We start from the raw sequence: 25,950 nt of genomic DNA on the forward strand, positions 1-25,950 counted from the left end.
AACTACTGTTACTGCTGCTACCTGGAGGAAGTTCTTTCTCCTCCAGACCCCAGCACACACAGCAGCAGCAGATTCCGCGGGACTTGCGGGGATTCCGGCTGCCCACTAGATAACCACCACCGAGTGCTGAGCAAGGATACCCCAGCATAGGGGTGGAGCCAACTGGATTGAAGATTCGGAGTGCACACACCAGAACGGACACTGCAGCCTACTGGTAAGTGCATAGTGTGGGACGCCACCATGATGAACACGCAAGTATATCCAAACCCTGATGACCACCTTAAGGGTGAGGGAGACATATGATGTGCGAGGACACACAAGCACATCCAAAACCCTGACGACCACCTTCGGGATGAGAGAGACATATGGTGTGCACACCATTCGGGAAGAGGCCCCCTTTTCAGCAAGGGTCATCTTACACTTCCCATTCCCATTGTGTGACTGCACTTTCAGTAGACTCTACCCTGCAGACTTGCCACGGGGAGATAATGCCACTTTTTGGTATACGACAGTGGAACACCCTAAAGGAAACAGCTTATTTTGCCAGCAGTCTCTTTGACAGTAGTCTCACCATACTGGACACTATTGATTTAATGTACATTTTATTGGGATTGTATGGAGCACTGTGTCTCCTTTTTTAGCAATCTAATAAACAGAAACTCACTGTATTCTGAATCAAGTCACTCCATTATTGCCTTAGATACCATACACTTTGCTCAATGTCATCTTTCGGCCACGCTGTATTAGACCATATGCTGTTGCTCACTTTCTACTTAAACGTACTAGACCCACTCAACATACAGTACTTGTAGTGGGGTGAAAGATAGAGGTGCCGGGGGAGCCTGAAACACCTGAAAGTCTAGGGGCCCGCCATGAGTAAATTCAGCCGCAGAGGCAAATGCAGTATTTTGTACAGGGGAAGGGGGGGTGTTCCATATATCTGTAAATATATAAATATATATATATATATATACACTTACCTTGCAGAAGGTGCGGGTTGTAGATCTGATTGGGACGGGACCTGGCAGGCTGGCACCATGTAATTAAGCCCCTTCCCCTAGCGGCAAAATACAGCGATTTGTGGGTTAATCGGATGGTAGCGGGGCCAAATGACGCAATTCTAAATGAATGACATATCAGCTCCGCCTCTTCCTTTTTAATTCGCGAATCGTGGCATTTTGCCGCTAAGGGGTTGGGGCTTAATAGCATGACACCTGCTCTCGAGTTTGTTAGGAGGTTTCTGGGTACTCAGAAAACCCCCTGCGTGCGCTACTATGCCCTGCTAATCTTCTTCCACATAAACCTTATTAAAATGTCTGCTTCATCAAAATCACCGCCATGTATCTCCATCATCATAAATATAATAATCACCCCCCCTCATCTACAGTCATTATGTAACTCTCTGGCTAAGACTAGAGACGTTACATCTGAGCCTGGCTTTCATGGAATATAAAGAATAGTGCAGTCATTGGGACACACTAGCAGTTTATGTTTTGCAGGTCTCCTCATAGAATTACAAGTGAAATTAGAACCACCTGTGGAACTTTTATGATGCGTCAGCCAATAATGAATTCACCTGTGCTCCAGCATGGACATATAGAAAATATACACTTTTAGTGTGTCCCGATGAGTAGATTTGAGAAGCCCTGGTATAGTAGACAGATTTTGTTTTGTATAAGCAATTTAGTTATATCGGGTGTATTATTCATCTTATCTAGTAAGCAGACTTTGGCATTTAAGCTATTAACATCAAATAATATATTCATGCTGTTTAAAATATAATCTCTGTAATTCTACATTGGATTGTCAGTATATGTTCTATGTATTTAGGGTGCTACATTACAAATCCTTGTACGGATGTCTCCTCATACATCTAGCCTCCTTGCGCGAAACAGCCCTTCTAGTCACGCCATCTGCATGCAAAATGCCACTTTGCAGTGTCAGCGACCCGCAGTCGCGCACAGAACATAGGCATGCTGCATATCATTGTATTCAGCAGAAGCTGCGTGTGCTAAATATTCCAATCGCTGTGCGAATAAGACGCATTTGAAGGTAAAAAGTAGCACAAAAAGACACTCTGTGCTACTGAGTCACACGGAGCTCCTGCGGTATGTGTAGCGCGACTTGTAGCGCATGGAGGATAGATGTATGTGGACACATCTGTATACCAATTATAATGTACTTAAATATCATTATTTCTGATAAAGTTTATATTATTGAAATTTTTCAGCCTTCGTATATTACATACAAAAAAAGTAATTTGTGTTAGTACAGTCATAAATAACTGCAGAATTGCTGACCTCTCAAGTGCTGCAGTACCCAGTATGAAGTGTTTACTTTGCATAATTGTCTGTTTTTTTAACCTCCATCATGGTCATGAAAAACATTTGTCAGAGAAAAGAACAAAAGGGCTTAGAGAGTAAACTTAGAGTTCGGGGTTTGGGCAGTATTTATTTTTACACTGACGTCAAAACATGACCTTCATTGTACACATTACACACAAATGCCTACAGATATGCTGACAAGAGCCAAATGCATAGTTCAGTATATCTGTATTGGGACAGATGCAAGTTTTACCTGTATACACTGTCTATTACTGTATGAGAAATCGGTTCATCGGACCGACTATTGTATAGGTTTGAATGCATTAGCATTACAGGTGCGTTCCTGCATCGGGAGATCGCTTATTATGTGCTGTTTAATATTTCTTGGCTCGACCTCCCGATCCCATAGAAGCCCATACACAATGTCCTATGTCTACCACAGTGTGTGTACGGGACAGCAAGCAGTTGACGTGGCGACACTGGGGACACCCTGCTCGACTGATTGGGAGTGTTAACCCGATCAGCAGCAGATTCAAAAAGGTGTGTACCTAGTATGAGGGGTGTGCAATAAGTTTCCGGATGTGCAGTACATAGGTAGAGTAGACCCAATCGCACTGTCTGGTTGTGAACTGTTATCTCTGCATAAAGGTCTTGTGAAATCTGAGGGCACAGAACCGTATATAAGCATCACTGCACACTGAAGAAGTCAGCTTGTTCACTTCCTTCACAAATTTCTTATTGAGTTCAACAGAGGCCACTGGAGAGCCATGATCTTCTACGACTACAAGAGTGGTCTGCAACAGCAGGAGAGTTTTGACCTACTGCGAGCTGCTTTTTGCAGAATTTCGGCACAGGCGATGGTCCATGGAAGACTAGGAGTGATGCGGTCGTCCTGTGTGCGCCATCACCGAGGAGTCATGCAGGCCATAGTTAAGGTAGACACCAGGGTGACTGTGGCCCTGATGGAGACGATCGGCATCTCATCAGGATCCATCCGCTTGATACTCTACGAAAAGCTTGGCCTGAGCAAGGTTTCTACACGCTGGGTGCCCCATCAGGTGACTCGAGAGCAGAATGAGGCTCGGGTGCTTTGGAGCCGCAATATGCTGGCCTAGTTTGATGACTGTCACTCAAACTCTGTCTAGGAGATCATCAGTGGTGATGAATCCTGGGTCTACAGTTTAGACCCTGACACCAAACAACAGTCGGCCCAGTGGACCCCAATGGCAGATGCGACATCACAGAAGTTCCGATGTGAGCACAGTGTGGCCAAGCAGATGGTGACTGTTTTTGTGGCCAAGACTGGTCATGTAGCTACTGTACCACTGGTGCAGCAGCACACCATCACTGGGGACTGGAGCTGGAAGCCATTTCCAGGCGCCGTTTAAGAACTCCCGCTCGTGGTGCCCATCTCCTTCAATGCATCCAGGGGCTTGCTCATGCGCCATACATTCCAGACCTTGCCCCCAGCAACTCACAAACCAAGTGCAAGATGCGTGAGATTAGTTTTGAGTCACTGGAAGATGCAGTGGAGACCTTCATCCAACATGTAGAAGACATACTTGCTTTGGACTGGTCCAGTTGCTTCACCAAGTGGTTTGAACGCATGCAACTTTGCATAGACTTCTCTTGCGAATCCTTTGAAAAAATGTAATGTTCACTTTGTTTGTAAATATAATACTTTTTGTGCATCAGGAAGCTTATTTCACACCCCTCATATTACTATCCTGCTTCAGTCTTTCTCTTTCGCAGTCTCTTGCACTTTTCTCCTTGCTCTTTTGCCCCTACATGTATCTGGTTTTATCCTGCCCCCTCAGTACCTGACTTCCTCCCTCCCTCCTTTTGTCTCTTCACTCCTCCTCTCTGTCTTTTGCTCTTCTCCCCCTCCCTCTGTCTCTTGCCCTCCTTCTGTTGTTTGCACTCCCACCCTCAGTCTCTATCCTCCTCCCTTTTTCTCTCGCCCTCCTGCTTTTTCTCATCCCCCTCAGTCTCTTGCTATACTCCTTTCCCTCTGTCTCTCGCTCTTGGTCACCCCTCTGACTCTAGCTTATGCTCCCCACACCCGTCGTTTTCTTATATTCCTCTATCTTTCCTGTGCTCTTGTTGCCCCTTCACAGGTCTTCCAGTTGACGTGTCGACCAGACAATGGCTGCAGTGCGCTCTGTTCATGTTAGGGCCCCATGTGCATGTGTGTGCCCTCCCAATTACATCATTTTCTAGCAGCAGTCACAAATATTCTATAGATATGCATGTTGGGATTTTCGAGATGCTACAGTTATTACATTTAAATAGTAATGGTCAGGGGCTGGCTGGCAACTTTTAGCCTGGGGGTAAATGCATGCAGGCGGCCCTGGCAGAGGAGTAGCGTGCAGCCAGGGTGCCCGAAAGAACGTGCGTGATACGGCGCCCCCCCCCCCTCAGGAGAGGACACCCGTATGCAGGCCTCGAGTAGTGCCCCCAGTAGTGATCCCCCCTGTGCAGTGCCCCTTGTGCCCCAGTAGTAAGCCCCTTATATAGTGCCCCCAGTAGTGGTAACCCTTATACAGTGCCCCTTAAATAGTGGCCCCAGTTGTAGTCTTCCCCCTATGCAGTACCCCCACTATTGCCCTTTATATAGAGCCCCCAGCAGTGGTCCCTCGATGTAGTGCCCCCAGTGGTAGTCCCCTCCCCCCTATGTAGTGCCCCTAGTAGTAGTCCCCTCCCCCCTATGCAGTGCCCCTAGTAGTAGTCCCCTTGTAGTGCCCCTAGTAGTACTCCCCCCCAGTAGTAGTACCCCCCTTGTAGTGCCCCTAGTAGTAGTCCCCCCAGTAGTAGTACCCCCCTTGTAGTGCCCCCAGTAGTAGTCCCCCCCTTGTGCCCCCAGTAGTAGTCCCCCCCTTGTAGTGCCCCAGTAGTAGTAGTGCACCCCAGTAGTAGTAGTCCCCCCCCCTTGTAGTGCCCCCAGTAGTAGTCCCCCCCCCTTGTAGTGCCCCCAGTAGTAGTAGTCCCCCCCCTTGTAGTGCCCCCAGTAGTAGTAGTCCCCCCCTTGTAGTGCACCCCAGTAGTAGTAGTCCCCCCCCCTTGTAGTGCCCCCAGTAGTAGTAGTCCCCCCCCCCCTTGTAGTGCCCCCAGTAGTAGTAGTCCCCCCGCCCCCTTGTAGTGCCCCCAGTAGTGGTCTCCTCCTTATAGTGCCAGACCCCCCGCAGTAGACACGCATAATATAAAAAAAAAAACACTTACCTGACACCCGCTCCTGGTCCCGCCGCCGAGATCAGCTCCTCCGTCCGCCGCTTTGCATTATGGGAGTGACGCGTCACTCCCATTACCCACTGCGGGAGCCGGAAGATGTCCGGCTCTGGCAGTGGGGGCAGCAGCCGATGAGAGTCTGTCTGGCTCTCATCAGCTGCTAAAGCAAACACACAGCTGCCGGCTCCGGCGGCTGTGTGTTTGTGCTGTGTACCGCTGACCGAACTCCGTCCGGTCAGCGCTACACACGCGGTGCAGTCTGTGACACAGACTGCCCGCGGCCCGCATGACGCTGCGGCCCGGGGGGCACATGGCAACCTTCCCCCCCGGCCCAGCCCGCCACTGGTAATGGTCATCCTTTAATTTGTCCTCTGGCCTACTTAATATTTATGGGATAAATAAATAGATACAGCAGTATTAAATGCATTCTCGTTAGTAAATATAGCAGCATGGGTTAAATTACGAATAAGGAAACAGTAAAATATAAACTGTGTGAGGCTACATTGCTTAGCACAAACACACAGTCATAACAGATTGTTGTTTTGTGCCTCCGGTGGTAACATGAATGTATTTGCATATTTGCAGACAGACACAGTAGACATTTACTGCTATAACCTGCTGAATCTGTGAAGAGACTTTTCACACAGGGTCTTTGTCATTCTTAAATTATTAATGATGCATGTTCGTTTACGATTTCTTTCCTTAACTTTTTGTGTTTAAGGAAAAGTTTATGTATGGGTTAAGAAAATCTCTGTTAGGTTGAACCTTTGTGTCTCTTGGAAGTGTCTATTCTAAAGGTGTTTGGAATTCTTTTGCATTCATGGTTTAAGGCAGATCCACCCATCTTGTCAGTTTTGCTAAGATGTACAGAAAGTACATGTATCCTGCGTTCATTTGAATGGTCACACGTTTTACTGTTTGTATTTGCTGGAAAATGGACACATTACTTTTATAAGTTATGTTTTATATTGAAATATCATTAATAATAAAATACTGTATAAGTTAATGTCATTTATGGTATAATGTGCTATTCTAAAACTATAATTCGTAATCCATCTCAAGCTAATGTTCTAGTGCTTCTTGTCCCCATCACATCTTTTGCTATTCCTTTTAGTGTTTTGGTCACTTATACACTACTCTGATGGCTATATGTTTTAATATTTAGCTCCTAACTGTGACAGAAATCATACCTTCTAAAACATTATTTTTATCCTTCAGAGTTTGATAAACTGCGTGTTGTATCCCACGAACAGTCCCATGTGGGCGGCCATTCTCCTACTTATTTCAGGAACGTGACATATATATTTGTTCTCACTTCTGACTCCTGTCATTTTGCTTTGGTAGCTGGAAACGCAGATTAATCTCATCCCAAAGGATTTGTCACTGTGATATGGACATAACCAGAGGAAAAATGTCTCGTTTCACTAGTTCAGTCTATTATATTGTTAATTTATTACCTGATGATCAATAGTCTACTGGCAAGACACAATGAACATCATTAGTACGACAGTGACTGGTTTAATCATGCGGAAATAAATTGTGACTTGAACAGAATAGGTGGGATGTGGGATCTGTGTTATGACATCTATGGATTTCAAGCCATAAGGGATATATAAATAAGCAGATTCAGGAGAACATACTTGTATATGTACCCGCACATAACTGACTTAATGACTCATGGTGTTTTGTTGTATTTTATTAAATACTAAATATTGTAAGTTATATGCAACCTGTCAGATTTGTCTTACATAATTTAAGATTATACTTGTAATGAGGCCTAATGGCTGCCCAAGAGAATCAAATCTTAGAAAAAAACCTCAATCATCATCTTGTTAGTGATCGCTTGTAAAGGTCCCATGTGGACTATAGTCTGCTTCAATTTTCCATGTATAATTGATCAGAGTCTCTTGGAGCTGATACTACTAATTAATAGCCTAACTTTCTGTTCTTCTCTATTAAGTGTATCACTTTCCTTTTGTACAGCAGTGTGTTATTGGCATGAGGTAATGTTTTAAATAAATATAAACTGTGCCTCCATATTTTTCTGCTTCTCATAAACATCCATGGTAATGTCCGTATATCTCATCTGGTTAGAAGAACAGTAGCCTAGGCTGAGGAACAGAGGAGACATACTGTATTAATGTTGGATACAACAGGGTGGCTTTGTGAAGTTTATTACTGTCTCTTGCAGTCCATTTGCATCTGTCCATTACATGCTCTGAAGCAGAGCAGCCAGGCTTTTTGACATAGTCATGAGTCGCTGACTGGGATATTTTAGTTTAGGTTTTAGCCAGAGGTCTAACTAGGGCCTTCGGCACCCAGGACACGATGAATAACAGCGCCACACACACACAGGCATGGTCACATACTGGAAGGGGCATGGCCACTGAAAATGGGGCGTGCACCAACATAACACGCAACCCGTTTCTCATCACTCTGGGAACATTCCTTTCCATTCCATATGCACCTTCCCTGTATAATGGATTCTCACATTGTGGAACCTATGAAGAAATCTATCCTCCCTGGGAAGTCTGCGTCTTCAGTCGGTATTCACTATTCATGTAGGTCACATCGTCCGGAAGATGCCTCTTTGTGTAGGAATATTAGCAAGGTCATCGTCATACAACAGCGGTTCAACCAGACTCATGCCCCCTGTGAGAGGCCACACCATCTTCCCCCTGTGTCTCTCAGCCAACCCATCATCTACCCCCTGTGTCGTCTCACAGCCACATCATCATCTCCCCTCTGTGTCTCTCAGCCACATCATCATCTCACTCCTGCATCTCTGTCACACCATCATCTCCCTCCTGCATCTCTCAGCCAACCCATCATATCCCTCCTGCATCTCTCAGCCACACCATCATTTCCCCCCTGCATCATCTCCCCCTTCATTCTATGTCTGTGTGTCCCTTCCCCCTTCATTCTATGTCTCCCTTTGTATCTCCCTCTCCTTCTATGTCTCCCTTCCCCCTCTCCTTCAGCTGGGAGCTGCGGGATGGTGAGGCCAGGCAGCAGGCTGAAGCTCAGTGTGACGCTGGTGTTTAGGTCATGCTCCTGGCAGCAGCTCTAACAAAGTGGGAGCTGCTGCTGCAGTAACGCCGCCGAGCACCACGGGCCTTGCTCGGCGGCGCAATAGTGGCGGGATAGCGGCTGTGGCGCAATTCGACGGTGCGGGAACGACTCCCTGGCTGGCAGTGCCCCGCTCTGCGGGCCTGCCACGGCACCCGGGGCATGTGCCCTGCTTGATGACACCCCCCCACACACACACACACCTTTTTTTTTTCTTGGTTACACCACTGGTTTTATCACTATTATGTTGTGGTTTAATTTCTAACTTTCTAGATAACTTAGATTATGAGCTATTGTCCTATTTGGAGAAGGAGCACTGTGTTAATAGAGTTATTATTGTGGAATTTTTTTATGGTTCTTAGTGTGCATATTCCAAAAACAAAACAAAAAAAAACCTTTTGGAAGAAAATATATATTACATAAATTAGGAATTAAGCTAATATAGATTGCTTGAATCCATTATAAATTGCAATTCCCTCTCTGTCTTTTCTCTTGTTAGATCCCAAAGCAGAAACCAGGCTATACATTACAGTGAATGATTTTGAGTTCCATGTTTACAATCGCTCTGATCTTTATGGACATCTTGAGGAAATTTTTGGCTTAGACCCAACCATATTTCCTCCAAAGAAAGAAGATGATAAGGTTCGGGAGAATGGAAAAGAAAAAGTGCATTCTGAACTTGAAAGGTACTATGGTTTATTAACTGAAGACAAACTTTACTGCAAAATAGACATCTGTGCTCTTCCTGGGGTAGTAAGTTTAGTTGGTGATTGTTAGTCTATCGTCCTGCCAAGCGTTATGTCTTAAGTTCATCGTAAAAAGAGAGAGAATGTGCTCTTTCCCAGGTTATGTACTCTGCCCAAGGCAAAACATATGGCATCTCCTATTCGCATTCATTCATACAAATTTGTTGAGCACTGAGCTTTGCTATGTAAAATAAGTTACTTCCACATTTATCAAACATTAGTACATCATAATTATATGATGCAGTTTCTTACGTGGTTGTAGTTAGTTCGCCATTTACTGGCCAAATGTATTTGACAAAGGCAATGCCTTGAATTATGAACCTTTGTTAGCTCATATAATTCTGTAAACTAACCACATGGTTATAAGTAACTTTACCAATGAATATTAGAAGTTTTAAACATAAAGTACTTTATCCAACCAACAGTATTTTTGAGATGCAAAGAGCGAGTACAGCCTTTTTTGGACATGTATTTCAAAGGTTGTATATTATAGAGCAGATAATATGCATGCAGTTTATATTTCTGACTTGTATACGATTCCATTAAGTCACTGTCTTCAACGCTGTATGTGGTAGAGGCTTCAGTGGCAGATAATGAAGGTTAAAGGTAATACTTTTTAACAAAGCTACAGTGAAAAGTCACCAGTGTGTTTAACCTTCATGGTTTATAGCTGAAAATTAAAATTTTGACTTCAGTGGTCCTTTAAAGATAAATTGTCACCTATTTATTTGTAGGCCCTTGTCTCTATCAGGTCTATTTTTTTTCTGTAATAAACGTGATCACTTTCTTATTTCTGTTTCAGTGGAAAAGTTAAAACAGAATCTCCAGATCCGTCCTCATCTTGGAGATCTCTCATACCAGTCATTAAAGTCAATATCAGCACAGTAAGTGAAATACAGCAATATACATTTACCTACGGATGGCTACTGATATGAGTGACAGATGTCAAACAGTTAGCGCAATTTTACATGTAAATTGCCTACATTTGTGGGATACCTTTTGTGTGCCTTAATTGTTACATGACAACTACCTGTGCTTGGGAGCAACATTTTTACATTCAGTGCAATGTGTTAGTAGTGGTACATATGTACATTTAATATTTAAATTGCACATTCAGAACATTCTTATAATATTTGTTTTATTGAAGATTCAACATACAAGGTAATAGCAGAAAAGGAAAGCAGGTACAGTCAATATAAATAAGCAAACAGAATCTCAGAATGAATAGGGCAACAACATTAGAGGGGAATGGGGAGGGGAGGCGTTGTTGCAAAATCGCAAACAGGGGAGATACGAGAAGTGGGGAGAATCCAAGGTGATGAGAGAAATAATGATAGGAGTATATGAGTAGTGTTTACTGTACCATTTTTTTTTTTGGCAGGGCTCTGATCTTTGAGGAGTTCACGTTTTAATTTTAGATGCAACTTGTTGCTAAAGCTAATGTATACAGTTATCGTAATACTCAATACATAATATAATGTCTAACCAAATCTCCCCCTTGAGTAAAACTCTGAAGAAGTTTCAAATGAACCATGGGATGCTTTTGCCCAAATAAATTGAGAAGAAAGGTGTTGAATGAATTTAAAAACATAGGGAGGTACCTGATTAGGTAGAAGTCTTTGGAGGATGTACATCTTAAGAGCGTTTATACTGACTATCCATGAGAATGGATCCAGGTATCTACATCCTAATTTTGTATCCCGAGTGTAGGCCATATTGTTTAATGTCATCTAAGAGATGTGGGAGGGAAACAGCAGAGTTCGATATGGTAAGAAAACGTTGTCCGCATAATGGGCAATTTTATGCTTAGACCTTCCTACCCTAATTCCTGAAATATTAGCATTTTGTCTAATTCTTGCAGCGAATGGTACATTAAGAATATCGAATATCAAAGGAGAGAGGTGACAGCCCAGCCTTGTGCCAGTTTTGTTTAAAATGGATAATACCATTGCTTGACGGGAATTATCTAAAGCCTGAATACCACATAAACATTTCTGATTGAAGCCCATTGACCTGTGCGCTCCAATGAAGGGACAAGAAATTCCATCAAAAGCATTCTCGACATCAAGGGCCATCAATAATGAGGGGCATTTTTGTGTATGGATTGAGAGTGAACAAGGTCACTTGTGCATCTGGCATTATCAGAAGCCTGATGACCCGATAGAAAACCAACTTGATCAAGGATGGGAAAAGTGGGTTTAATCTGTTAGCCAAATCTTTAGCATACAACTTCAGATCAATGATTAATAGCAAGATTGGTCTATAATTCTGACTGGAAGATAGGTCTTTGTCAGGATTCGTGATGACAATGATATTGGCCAATTTCGTAGACTGTCAAGCTCCCCCCTCAAAATTTTTATAAATTCAGCAATAATTGGAGTTGTAACACCCACAATTATTAGTAGTATTGGGGGGTCAAGTAATGCGGGCCCAGTGCCGAAGAGTTCAAGCTTTTGACAGCTGCATGAACTTCTTTTAAAGTAATATCTGCATTAAGAAAAGCTCGCTGCACAGATTAAAGTGTAGAAGGCAAATTAGGAGAAAGGTAATCCTCAATTACATCAGCAGACATTTGTGGAAGGTTGCTGTTGGGGTAAATTATAGAGAGCCTCATAAAAAAACTTGAAATTCCACAACAATTTCACTGGTGTCCTAGGTAACAGAGTATTTTGAGATATTCTTTATCTTCTCAATCAGACCTGATGCCCTCTTTCGCCTAAACTTCTTAGCAAGCATTGTATCAGCCTTGTTGGCCTGATAATAAAAGCATTGGCACAGCTTTAAAGTGCTGATGGCTTACTGTGAAAATAAGTAATTCAGCTGGCCTATGAAGACATTGATCTGACAGAGAAAACCAGTTGACGGAGACTGTTTATGTTGTGTGAGAAGTGCAGCTATCTGATTTGTTTAGGACAATAAAATGTAGACAAAACAAAATGTCAGCAAAGAAAAGTTAAGGGTTCCCCTTGGATCCTATGGGAGAGAAGGGGGGGAGGGTAGTGCCACCGGAAGGAGAGAAGGTGCCCCATAGGGCAAGGTATGGGAAAGGATGCACAGTAGGGCAAAAACTCATGTGAATAAGGACCAAAACAGGTCTATTGAAAAATAAAAGAATAAACAACAAATATGTAAGTAAGGGGTTGCTGGGTGTAACGTGGGTTTAAAAGCCAAAAGCGCTCTCCTCTACTATTGGGTTCAGCTAAAAAATGGAAGGGGGCATAAGTTTTTGTCTAAGAAAAGGAAGCGAGGGATGATCAGGAATAAGGGAAGATGGCAAGGTTGGAAGAGAGCAGGCATGGTCAGTGCTTATAAAAACATTAAATTACTGAAGTAAATTGCATAACAAGTCTAATGGCCATATTCAATTTGAGGCGAAATGTCGGAATCGGTGATAATTTATTGTCGATGATGTCATTTTTGCCTCTTTGGATTATCCCCGTATTCAATTACATGGACTTTTCGCCGGTGATAAAAAGACTGGGATAAGTTTTCACCAGCTTTTTGTTGGCGAAAAAAAGTGCAGAATTGGGGTTTAGGGGTACAGGCTTACAAAAAGTAGCCTGCACCCCTGGGAGTGTCATTTAAAAAAAAAAAACTGCGGAAAAAAAAAGTTTCATTTTGGGGGTTAAAAAAATAATAATAGAGGAACAAAGTGCCAAACTATCTAAATTAATTCAGGTTGGGTCCCCATGTATGCGGCAGGTGTTGTCTTCATTGCGGGGACAAGCAGCAGGTGCATTTTTGCAGAATTTTGAAAATAAATTTAGGGACTTAAAAAAATGCTTACCCCCATTTTCATGTACCCTGAATTTGATAGTTTTTTTTTGGGGGGGGGGGGAATAAATATTCCTAAGTGCTACTCTTCACCCCCACCTCAAAAATGCACCTGCCGCGGCTATTATAAACCCTGACTTCCTTCACCATGCAAAAATGGGGGTACCCATAGTGATCCCCCATGTCTGGACATCTTTAGGTGGGTCCCAGGCATATTTCCTGAAAATTCCTGGTTTTTTTCGTAGATGGTGCGAAAAGTCATTTTAAAAAAAGCAGGGATAATTTTTTCAATTACCTTTAGCAGGTGAAAAAAAGTGCAGGTTTAGGGGTGCAGGCTTTAAATAAAATAGCCTGCACCCTTCGGAATGACGCCTTAAAATGAAATGTGCAAAAAAATAAAAAAAAATAAAATCTGGGGGTGAAAAGAAAACCAACTAAAAACTACTTCTAAAATAGACAAATTAAATCCACAGGGGTTCCCTTATATATGCAGCAGGTGTTTTCTTCATTGCACAGAGTAGCAGCAGGTGGATTTTTGCAGAATTTTTAAACAATTAGTTTAGGGACTTAAAAATATGCTAGTACCCATTTTCAAGTACCCCAAGTTTGATGGGACCACTTTAAAAAAAAAAAAAAAAAAAAGCTAAGTGCTCTTCTGCATCCACTTCTTCAATGTCGGGAAAAAAGCACCTGCCGCGGCTATTTAAAAACAGACTTTCTTCTGCAAGCAAAAACGGGGTACCCATAGTGATCCCCCAGGTTTGGACATCTTTAGGTGGGTCCTACAATTTCCCAAAAATTCCCATTTTTTTTTCACTGATCCAAGTTTCGCCTGTTCCCGTTTTCGCCTACTTTGGAATTGAATACGGGGAATAGCTGGCACGTGCGCAATACTTTTCCGCATGGAAAACAGGCGAAGGAGGTGAAAAGTCCAGCAGGCGAAAAATGTCTGGACATTTTGCCTCAAATTGAACACGGGCCTTTATGTCTTGTAAATGGAATGAAGTGGCAAAATGCCCAGGTCAGCTAGGATTAGCAAACATATGAGCAGATTCTTTACTTGTGCTCCCGCCAGAACGGGACCAGTTTGGATCAGGAATCCTAGGGAGTTGAGGTTTGGAAGCAATTAAGAGGTAGGTAACTGATGAGTTTCTGGCAGAATGCTCAGCTTATCAAGAAGTTCTTGCCCCTTGGTGAGAGTTTTAGCTATGAAGGAAGAGATTGCAGTGGGCAGTTGGATTTGGATGCCTGTGTTACCAAATGATTTTCATTATTAGCTGTAGATCCCTGTGTTTCTGTAAGGTGATCTTGAAATATCTGTATCTGCGTGTTACGGAATTCCACAATAGGAGTATTCCGGACAGTAGAGAGGATTCCTTCCTTTTCAACCGATAGAAATGTAGGCTCGTTATGACATCTTGAGGAGTTTGGTCTGATGATGCTTTGGACCTAGAGCCCTCTACGCTTTGTTCAGAAGGACATCCATATCGGAAAGCTCAGGTTAAATATGCTGAAAAAGATCCTTCAGATCTGGGATGGCCGAATTCAAAATGGTTTTGGGAAATTTGCGGAGTCTCGGGGTATATTGGCTTAGAATATACGTCAAAGAGTCGAAACTTTGGAGTCCAGAGCTGCCTGTAACTGACAGGTCATCTGTTTTTGTCTCCAAGGCATCTGTACAGGTCTCCCAGAAAATAAATTTCATGTTTAAATTCTGCTACAGTGTATTTTAGTTCTTTGTGGAAGGAAGCTTGAATTCAATGTATAAAATTAGTGACAACTGTCTTGGTGGCATAATCAAGCTCCATTCAGAGGACAGTGTAGAGTTGGGAAAGCCCACTGAGTTTGAGGGTGGAGCAGAGGCAGCAGTTTCTTAAGGTGGCCATACATCACAGACCGGATTTTGCGATCCGGCGATGCGATGGGAAGTCCCGGCATTTCCGGGTGGAAACGCCGGCCTCCCACCATCGATGTTCTGCGATCCGTCGCCGGATCGCAGACATTTTCCATGTTAAATGTCGACGATTTGACGATCCCGATCATTTTTTGATCGCGATCGTCAAATCGGGAAAATCCAACATGTTGGATTTCTGCGATCCCGCTATGCTAGGTTGCCACATCGCGGGATTGAGGCAATCCATCGCTGATGGATGGGCCCCATTAGATGTAGAGAAAATAGGAGCTGAGTTAGTATAGGTAGACTGTTTCGAGTTGCCAGACATGATCAGTCTGAAAATGCGGAGGCTGCTGGAGAGGGTAAGTGCAGGTGGGGAAATACAAGGGGAAACACAGACCCTGTTGCTGCATTATAAGGAAACATATGAGCCCTAGTTGACAGATGTGTGTCTGCATGATGAAATGTACAAAACAAAAGTCTCAGCGTAGAGGAACCAGGTAGCTGGATGAATAGAGTTGGACTCAGGTGTAAGAATAAGGACAGCCACTAGGTGACCATCTAGAGAGGAGAGAGAGCTTGCAGTAGGGTATGGCCATCAGTGGGTTAACCATCAGTGTTATCTCAATGGTATGAAACCTTCAACAGAGAACTTTCAATGGTTTTTCCCACCGATTGTCATCCCTGCTCCATAACTCACTGGGCAGTGGGACAATAAGAGGTGGTGATGGGGCTTCACAGGTCGCGACTTGGGGGGGGGGGTGCAGAGCTAGGCTTTGTGTCTCTGCGTCAAGGAGAAAAGAGAAAAACATTGTGGCAGAGAACCATTGGGTTTCCGCCATTGATGGCAAAAACATCGCCCTTTGGTGGCTTAGCACAGGACAGAGGGAATAGAGGGCCTGATTCAGGGTCAGCGTACATCTCCAATGGTGTGAGGTCTGCACATGCACAGGATTTGACCTGTGCATTTGCATTTCTCAATCTGCGAGTTTGCTTGCAGTGTCTCCATTAATAGGCTGCGGCGTTTGGGGGGTGTTCCTGGCCAGCGGTCCCAGAAATGGCGGTGCGTCTCCCTCGTTTTCCAGGAGAGACGAGGCCAGGGTCTACATCAGTTGACTTAGATTTCCTGAATTCCCAGGCTGTCAGGAACTGACCAGGCTAAGTGAGTCCCAGCTTACGCAGCCTGGCCAAAGAACCGACGGACGCGATAGGTAGTAATTGTGATCTGAGCTACGGATCTATTCATGCTGCACTTGGATTGCAAATGCAAGGCATGAGGTGTCTATTTTCTATAGAAACCTCCTGCTGCATTTACATTTTGTTAAACAGTATTGCACAGCAGGGGAAAGTGCAATCCTCAAAGAAATTAGAATAAAAAGGAAGATCTGTCCAGATTAAACATGCATGGGGCATAGATGTCTGGAGCAGCAAAGTCACAAACCGTGGAGCCCAGTCAGCAGATACACAGCAGGTCACTGGTGCCAAAGGTGACATGGGAAGCAGTGCCACAGCACCAGATGAGCAAGTGGGGGGTGTGCAGGACAGCTATGACCCAAAGTTGTAGCAGGTACCTGTAACTCTAGTGTCACTCTTATTCGGCTGCAGCAGGTACACATAGGCCAGATCAGCTGACGGAGGTGACAGAGTCCTCTTCGCTGAGGATGACACCAGTGGCATTCAGGCCAAGCCCTGAAGGAAGAAGGAGGAGGCCAGGTGAGCCGCCGACCACACAAATGCGATCCAGGGTAAAGGTGGAGCAACCTCAGTCCAGTGAAGGACAATATAACACGGACGCAAATAGAGCCTTAGAGAAAAGCCAGTACTTTCTTATGGAAATTCCAAATGCTTGTAATACTTCTGTGCTTGCCCATGTGCTTGTAAGTTGGACAGATAGCTTTTTCCTAATGATGCATCATTGTAATAAGATTAGTCAACATTAACGCTTACGTTTTGCAGCCTGATATTAAAATTTGTTCTTGTTGTGATTCACAAAAGTGTAAAGGCTGCTCACACATACTGCTTGCTTTTGAGATTTGCATGTGACTGTTTGCGTGCAAATGAAATGGTGCTGCTACTTACAGATGTGTCCACATACATCTATCCTCCGTGCGCTATAAGTCCCGTTACACATAAAACATGAGCACCCTGTAATTCGGTAGGGCTGAGCATTTTTGCATGCGAATTTTTACGTTCCATTGTGTCAATGGCTGTGACACTGTAACGTAGCGTTTCGCATGCAGATACACCCGCAGTCGCACATAGAAATAGGCATGCCGCATATAATATTTATCAACAGAAGCTGCTTGTGCGTGTGCGAATAAGAAGCATTGTAAAGTAAAAAGCCGCACGAAAAGACGCTCGACGCTACCGAGTCACGCCATTACTAGATGTATGTGTTGACACATCTGTACTGGTAGAGTAAAATGTTTGTTTTATTTAAAATTCCACAGTTTAATGTCTCAATAAAAGTTAAAGCATAGAACAAATAAACAATTGGGCGTAAAGAAAGAAATTAATCAACTTAATTGTCAATGCTGAGCAATTGAATTAGAGTCGATACCGTGCGTGTTAATTACCAGGGGCTGCACTTTCCTTACAGCCTCAGGAGCTGCGTGGAAAAGTACACCTAAAAATGCACCTCTAATAATTAACACATGGGGAAAACAATTAGATTACGCATTTTATGGTGGATCAGTGGGTTACTGCGCGTTACCAGAGGTTTTACAGTGCTGGGAAAAGGCAAAATAATTCACGTACGCATGCAGCGGCAGCCGCGGGGAGGGGGTCGCGGCGCAGCTGCCTGGAAGATGATGGTCGTTCAGTGTATATGAACGACCATGATCTGCAGATATATCTTTGTAGTGTGTACCCACCTTTAAGATACATGTTATGCTTGGTGAGTTGCTTGTTTGCACAGTTGATCTCTTCTGATACTGAATAAGTATCATACTTGTGCTGCTTGGGTATGGTAAATTGCAAGTAAATGTCTGACTCATGAGCCCCTACAAAAAACTATAGTGGTAGACATGTTTCCTGTATCGTTCAGTTTGCACACCAGTATTTAAAACCAGAACTGCCCTCCAAGATATTTAAGGTCAGTCGCTCAGTTTTCCTTAATTTCTAATTAATTACGTACAAAACATAATTCAAAAGTATTAAATGTGTCCAACTGTGGTTGATATTGTATGAGTTGTCGAGCTTGAAGTAACACTATATTTTTGTACTAAAATACCAATATTCTCTTAGTCTGGTTTTGAGCCATACTTCCCTACATCCCGCATCTTGCGGGAGACTCCTCGATCAATGTAGAGTTTCCCAATGCCCCGTAAAGTCAATTAAAACAGTCGCATTCCCATGCCCAACCACAGTGCTCTCGTACTTTAGTGACAGGACGGCTTACACAGGAATAACCTGTATGTACAGAGCACCATCTAGCTGCAGCTGCTGCCAGCGGCCACCAGGGTAAAGAGCATATGACAGAGAGGTGTCCGGTATTAGTTATAGGACTCTGGCAACATGGCTTCTGCAGTGAGGACAGTAATTTCCTCTCCTCTATATATCCTTGCTCTCTGCTGCTCAATGGACTTTGGCAGATGCTGTGCGGCCGTATTACAAGTTTATCTGAGTATTACTTTAGTGTTATGTGTATGCCTGAAACTATGGGTATGGGAAGGTGCATGCTGTGCACTGTATGGGTATGGGGGGGTAGTGCTGGGCACTATATGGGTATGTGGCAGTGTGTATGCTTGACAGTGTGGGTAAGTGGGATGTATGCCTCGCACTATGTAAGTGTGGGTATGGAGGGTGTATGTGGACACTGTGTGGGTATGTGGAGGGGTGTATGCTGGGCATTGTGTGGGTATGGAAGAGTGCATACTAAACAATGCAGGATTGGGAATTGTGCGTATACTGGGTACTGTGTTGGCATGGGGGTTGTGCATATGCTGGTCAGTGTATGGTTATGTGGGGGTGTGTATGCAGAGCACTGTATGGGTATGGGGGTTGTGTGTATACTGAACTCCGTGGGTATGAGGGGGTATGCTGAGCACTGTATGGGTATGGGGGGGCTATATGCGGGGCACTGCGTGTGTATGGGGTGTGTATGCTGAGTACTGTAAGGGTATGAGGGTGTTTGATGAGCACTGTATGGGTATGGAGGTTGTGCGTATCCTGGGCACTGTGTGGGTATGTGGGGATGCATGCTTGCCTACCCTCCCGAATCCTGTCGGGAGAATCCTGGTTCAGTGCAGGACACGCCCCTGAGTGGCAATAGATATGTCCATATGTGGTGTTAGACATGCCCTTTCAACTGTGCGCCATGCTCTGCGCAGCACATTCTACTGCTAACTATAATTCCCCTGAAATTAGTTTTCAAAAGAGGGGAAGTATGTTTTCAGCACTGGCCTATTTACTTTTCAAGTAGCAGCAACTGGGTCCTTCAGCAGTGTACTAATTGCAATGTAATCCATTTGATCAGGAGACTTGTAAAATCTTTTATTAGAAACATAGCTTGAAGTAGAATTTGAAAAATTCCTGTGTCAAGATCCAGAATCTGTTGTCTCTAAAAGCGAGTTGTCTTATTGCCGTTTGGGACTTGTGAAAATATGTTTTAGAATGAAGCGTTTGACAAGTACTTTCTTATCCAACTGGAATTGTCATATCAGTTTAATCACACCGTGCAATGACATTTTTTGGCATATCGGCATAAAAGAAACCACGTCTAAATATTTTACGTTGCAAAACATATTGAATTCCTCACAGTCTTTGTAATAAACAGACATCTTTTGTCATTTAAATGTTAAAATTTTTTTTAACTACATATGGACAGCACAAATTCTTATACCTGCACAGCCATTCCAGCTGCAATGCCAATTATTCATACATCCTTTGCGCTAAAGGAGATGAGACAGGGTGTGTATGCGCAGCCAAAACACAGTATGGGCGTGTTTGTGCGAAATGTGTCCATGCTGAGCATTTTGTTTGTGCATCTGGTCTGATTTCCTTTTACATGCTAAATGAGACTTTAATAGTACATGTACAGTTTTGTTGATGATTTGTGTTCAGTAGGAAATGTGGGATCGTGTAAGGTTTGTAGCTGGCCAGTGAGAACCATAAGATAAATTAATTGGAAACAGGTGGGAAAAATTTATGCTAATGTGTTAACCACCTGGGTGTAGAAAAACCCAAAACCCGTTTTATGGATAACATTACAGGAGTTAGTACCAACAATATATTCACTAATTACAAATGTGTTGTTAAGTACCAATATGGGTTACCCCTATATACAGTATAACCTACAGATATTGTAGTGGGCTATTCCCCAAAGCAAGTTTTTGCAGAAACTGGTCAGAAGTGCAATGCTGGTGATTTGCATATAACCACTGAATCCTTGGCTATGCCTTGAAGAAGAGACCAGGAGTCTCGAAACGCGTCGGCCAGGACATGTGTATGTGGTTACTTACCGGTGGACCTGTCTTATCTGTTCCTGGACTGCCTGGGAGCCTAAGTAGGGTATTGTCCGGAAATACTCTGCTGTATACCTCCTGCGGCTCCTATCTCTCCAGCCAGGAATGATCCACTTACAATCAGTTTACTGCTTTTTATGAACTATCGTCTTACTACATACTTATATGAAGCTGATGCTACACAGTATATGTGCAGTTTTTATGACCTGAAGCTGTGATTGTACCCAATATTGGTGTAATCTACAAGGCCAATCAGCTTTTTTTAATATTTTTCCTATGTGCATTTTAAAATAAATTGTAACCTTTTATCTTCAAATATGCTTATTCTCATTTCCACCTAATCAAGGATTCAATGGTCATATGAAGGTAGGCCAGCTAACACCCAGAGAAGCGCCCACTTCAGATTTGTGTCCTGTAACATTAGCATTTACTACTATTGCTCCAATGCCTCATCTGCTGGCGTAAACATGGCACAGTAGCCGCACATATGCTACTGTTGTCTCCTGGAGTAAAGCAGGTGCATGCGCTACGCTTAAATACACGCATCTTGCATACTGTACATACGGCCAGTTTTGCAAGCCTATCGAAATGCCATCTAAAATAATAGTTGCCTTATACGCATAAACGATCTACAATTAACATTTACAGACATAGGGACGGATTAAGTTAGCCGCGGTACTGTTCAATTATAGCCCAGGGCAGCCGCAGGCTTCACTTAATGCGGATTTCTGTTCCAGCATGAGGGAGGCATAAACAGAAATCCGGGGTAAATTCCCTTATCATGGGTGCTGCGAACGTATTAACCCACTGCTCCGGGTACTTATCCCGGAACCTGTGGGCTAACACAATTTTACCTCCTGAGGAAAAGGTTGTTATTGAATAAGCTTGGGCGTAAAAGCCTAAGGCTACCACGCGGTAAATTGCCGCTGCTAATTTAATCTGTCCCTTACAGTACAGTGGCGTGAAAAGGATTGTGGAGTGGCCTATTCAAACTCCTAACTTGAATCCAATTGAGATACTGTGGCAGGACTTTAAGCTGGAAGTTTATGATCAAAAACCCCTCCTATATTGCAGAATTAAAGCAATTCTGCAAAGAAGTATGGGCCAAAATTCCTCCACAGCGTTGTGAAATACTGATCTCCAGCATTTGCTTGTAGTTGCTAATGGTAGCACTGCCAGTTATTAGGTTTAGGGCGACAATTTTTCACATTGGCGATATAGGTGTTAGATAACTTGTTTCCTTCAATAAATTAAAGAATCAATTAAAACTGTATTTTGTGTACTCAGGTGGTGTTTTATTCAGTATTGTTTGTATATCTGAAACCAGTGTAACAAATATGCAAAAATAGAAGAAATCTTGAAGGGGACAAAAATGTTTTCATGCCACTGTATCTAAAAGTAACCATGCTTTACCAGAGATTCAGATATTGAACATTATATTTACATAGGCTTTGTTGTTGAGTACAAGCTACTATCTGTTACCAGCTATTATCTTGCTAAAATAATTTGGCTGCAGTAGACATCAGTGGTCTACAGACAGGAAGTTTTGTTGTGCATCCATATGATCATGGCTATGTATAAAAAGACTATGCTTCTGATTTGGCTCCTGGAACTCACATAAATACTGTATGTATGTTATTAGCTGATTTATTTAAAGCATTGTATATTACTGGCCTGTCTGAAATGTTTTTCAACTTTCTAATTAATTTAAATAAATATAAAGGGGAAAAGTTAAAACAAATATTTTTATTTTTACCAGTTGGTAGAACATGCCAATTTCATTTAAATAATAGGATCAACTTTAATTGTAGGGACGCTTGGCCTTTGGAAATCATTACCAACCTCAAACCCTGTGTGTAAATTTTGATGATGCATTCCTCACCTACACCACAAAGCCCCCATCAAGTCATCTGGACCAGTTCATGCACATCCTGAAAGGCAAACTGGAGAATGTCCGGGTGATGCTAGTCCCCAGCCCGAGATATGTCGGTCTTCAGAATGATGAGTAAGCTTTTTTTATTGTATTTTTTTCATAGCTGTAAAGCAAATGCAGTACACCATATTACATAGCTCTAAATATTTTCTAGGGAATATTCATGAGTGTTTTTTTTTTTTTTTTTTTAATTTTCCTTTTGTTTATCATTGTAAGGACATATTGTAGAGTTACTTGCAGTAGATATAAATTTGTACAGCTAAAATAGTTTAATCACAGTTTGTATGTAAAACCTATGTTTTTTTTGGTCTCTCTGGTTTAAAGGACAAATTTATATAAAATATAAATGTTTTGTAAAATTAATAAACATATTTGCAAAAGTTGCCATGTAGATGCTATTGTTCTGTTATCAGTCATTTCAAACTTTGAGGTGCGACACAGCAGTGTCCTTCAGTATGCTTAGATGCCTGGCGGAACTGTACATATACAGATGTGTCCTCATACATTTAGCCTCCTTGTGCGCTAAACAGCCCTTCGAGATGCGCAATGCCGTGGCTTCACTCTGTAGCATCTTTTAGTGTGACTTTTTACCTTAAATTCCTCTTATTCGCACAACAAAACGCTACGTTAGTGTCACCGGCTGTAACACTGTAATGTAGCGTTTCGTATGCAGATACACCCGCAGTCACACACAGAACATAGGCATGCTGCATATAATTTTAATCAACAGAAGCTGCTTGTGCTAAATATTCGCATCGCTGTGCGAATAAGACACATTTGAAGGTAAAAAGTTGCACGAAAAGTTGCTTGACTTGTAGCACAATGAGGATAGATGTATGTGGACACATCTGTAGAAGATTGTATCCTAGAGATTGTTACCACAGGTGGCGGTAAGTTGTTCTGTGCTGTGTCCACTAGCATGGACAGTCCACAGGATGGTGAATCCAGCAAGCTTTAATTTTGGTCCACCTGATGTTTTAGTTAGTACCATAGTTACAGATGTTGCTGGCCATTTATTTATTATTGGTGAGCTAAGTTGTACACTCACCTCCTGACAAACCGGTTCATGAGTACACAATGTAAAGTTGCTTATATATTGATCTGTGTCCATTTATTCATCCACATAGGTTGTTAATTAAATGCCCAATGCCAAATTTGCTTTCTTAATAAGATACTAGCTGAAGTACCCATCTATGCTGGGTTTAAATCTTCAAGTTATAAATTATCAATGAGTTGGATGTAACTGTCAACATTTTAAAAATAATTAGCAGCTCTTCCAACAGACCCATGAGTAAAGTTCTGCCTGGCGCACTCCACCTCGAGGTCCGACCAGGACTCCAACCACTTCAATAGGCACCCCAGACCAATTGCCACCCCTCTGTAAAGTTTTTTCCTCAAAATCCATCCAGTGGAAGGTCCAGAACAGGCCTCCAAGGTCAAAGTTCTGCCCAGCGTACACCAATGGGAGGTCCGACCAGGACCCTAACCCCCCTAAAACCTGGCCAGGATCCAACTGGACCACCTCGTATTGGTTTCATCCAAATCCGTGGAGGGGTGTGTCCTAATGCATAACCGGACGGCGGACAGATCAATGAATGTTATATATAAGATGCATTTTCTAAAAGTGTGTAATGGCTGGCTGATCATTTGTTCCCATTTGGTTATCATTGGAGACTTTTTTCAAACTTAACAAAGCACAGTATCTAAACACATTGTATAAAGTACCCTCCATTGATTTCACCTTGAAAATATTATGTTCAAATCCTCAGTGTGACTAGCCTTATGCACTGGGATTTTGAAGCATTGTTACATTTAGTAAAAAAATGTAAACATTGCATTGGAGATAGAGCAGGTTATTTAGTTTAATTTAATTTAACATATTAATCCAAGCAAATCTAAAAATGAGATGGTTTATTGTAAATGTATCCTAGACACCAAAATATACTTACTGTGTGCAGCCTTCCCAGCTAACTGTACAGAATAAGTGTCTGGAGAAGATGAGGTCGATGTACTTGAATGTTTACCTTAACCTTTTACATAGGTTTAATAATATATTTTCTAATGAAAACTAGGCACATGATATTCCCAATATTTTGTGCAATGCTCTTGTAGTTGTAGACCTCTAAGGACATAAACCAAACTTTGCATAATCTAGTGCACACTTCTAGCATAAACAATTGTCTCTTAAGTGCTGATGGGGAAATCACAGTGCAGCCACTTGGCAGTGGAATTTTTATTAATAAAAGAAATCTTGCACTGTGTTTTCCACATTTTGTATGCTTTAATCAGTGGAATATAGTATGAGACTAAATATGCATCTCTAATTCATTCCTAGAAAAGCACTTGTATCCTTGTGAAACACATTTAAAAAATAACTTTGCTGTCAGTCATGAGCACTTTGCTTTTTTAATGCTCTAATCGGCTCCGTTTTCCCTCAACACTTAAGTATCCTGGAACAAGCCAAAAAAGCATGATAAATAAAGCTAAAATTTAGGGCACTTGAAAGTAGAGAATTCAAACTAGGTCTTTACATAACCCTGGAGAAATGTGAGAGAACCTGTAAAATTCCTCACTGTGAGGCCGTTCAGCTGCTTGCTCCTAGTAATGACATAAACAGTCATTAATGTAACATTTCTGATCAAATGAAGTTTTTTCTTTTCTAGAGCCTGTATTTTCTCAGCAGAACAGTAAACTATTATTTTAATCTGATAAATAACGAGACATATGGCTAATGATCTGGCAGATCAGAGTCTTTATGCATATAATTTTCTTCTTTACTGCGAGTTGCTGCAAATTTTCTTTGCACTTTCTTTGCTTTTTAGGTTAAACTCATAGGTGAGAAAAAAACAACCCACAGACAAATCCTTTTTCTCATAGTATTAAATATTTTATCCTCCAGTAGACGGCGGATGGATTGTATTGCTTTCCGTGGTTCCTTTGCACATTGAACCTCAGCCAGGTCTGCTTCATTACAATCATGGGTTGCAAATGAAGACTAAAATATCTAATGTGTGGCCATGTCCAATTTCTTGGGTTCATTTTATGTTTCCTATTCTAAGGCCTCCGAGACTCATGGGAGAAGGATTTGTGGTCATGCAGTCTAATGATGTTGACATCTACTACTACATGGATGAGCCAGGTAATCTGCAGCGAGATGATAAAAATAGCTGCTTGATACAAGTAATTGGATCCATGGTTAATTCATTACTTTCATGGTTGGATGTTATGTATTTCTCTGTCCCGGTCTTGTCCAATGTGTTCCACTGATGTCTTTGATCAACTTCAACGTGACAGTTGTAACTTGCTGTACGTGTTCAGTTTGTTCATCTTAACCAAGTTACTTATCTCCTGTATCAGTTAGTTTTGTATTTTGCAAAAAGGATTACAGATTCTTATTTTACTGTGCTTTATACAATATATATTCTCCCCATTTCTTTATTATTATTGATTAAAGAAAAAAAAATGTCAAAAGGGTTGAATACTTTTTTATAGCCACTGTAAATATGTATAGATATAAATG

At 42.4% G+C, this 25,950-nt stretch overlaps 1 protein-coding gene across 13 annotated transcripts in view; it reads left to right on the forward strand.

Moving 5' to 3' along the window:
- Positions 1-25,950, forward strand: part of BLTP1 (bridge-like lipid transfer protein family member 1) — a 341,411-nt gene that overhangs the window by 61,674 nt on the left and 253,787 nt on the right. For all 13 annotated transcript variants that reach the window (XM_088452258.1, XM_088452264.1, XM_088452266.1 and 10 more), the window contains 4 exons: positions 9,118-9,304; positions 10,167-10,248; positions 22,309-22,502; positions 25,490-25,569. In XM_088452258.1, the coding sequence (XP_088308384.1) occupies positions 9,118-9,304; positions 10,167-10,248; positions 22,309-22,502; positions 25,490-25,569 (543 nt within the window). The remainder of the gene's footprint in view (positions 1-9,117; positions 9,305-10,166; positions 10,249-22,308; positions 22,503-25,489; positions 25,570-25,950) is intronic.

The sequence above is a fragment of the Taudactylus pleione genome, unplaced genomic scaffold (assembly GCF_031769625.1).
Source record: "Taudactylus pleione unplaced genomic scaffold, aTauple2 ptg000036l, whole genome shotgun sequence".
In the NCBI taxonomy this organism is placed as follows: Eukaryota; Metazoa; Chordata; class Amphibia; order Anura; family Myobatrachidae; genus Taudactylus; species Taudactylus pleione.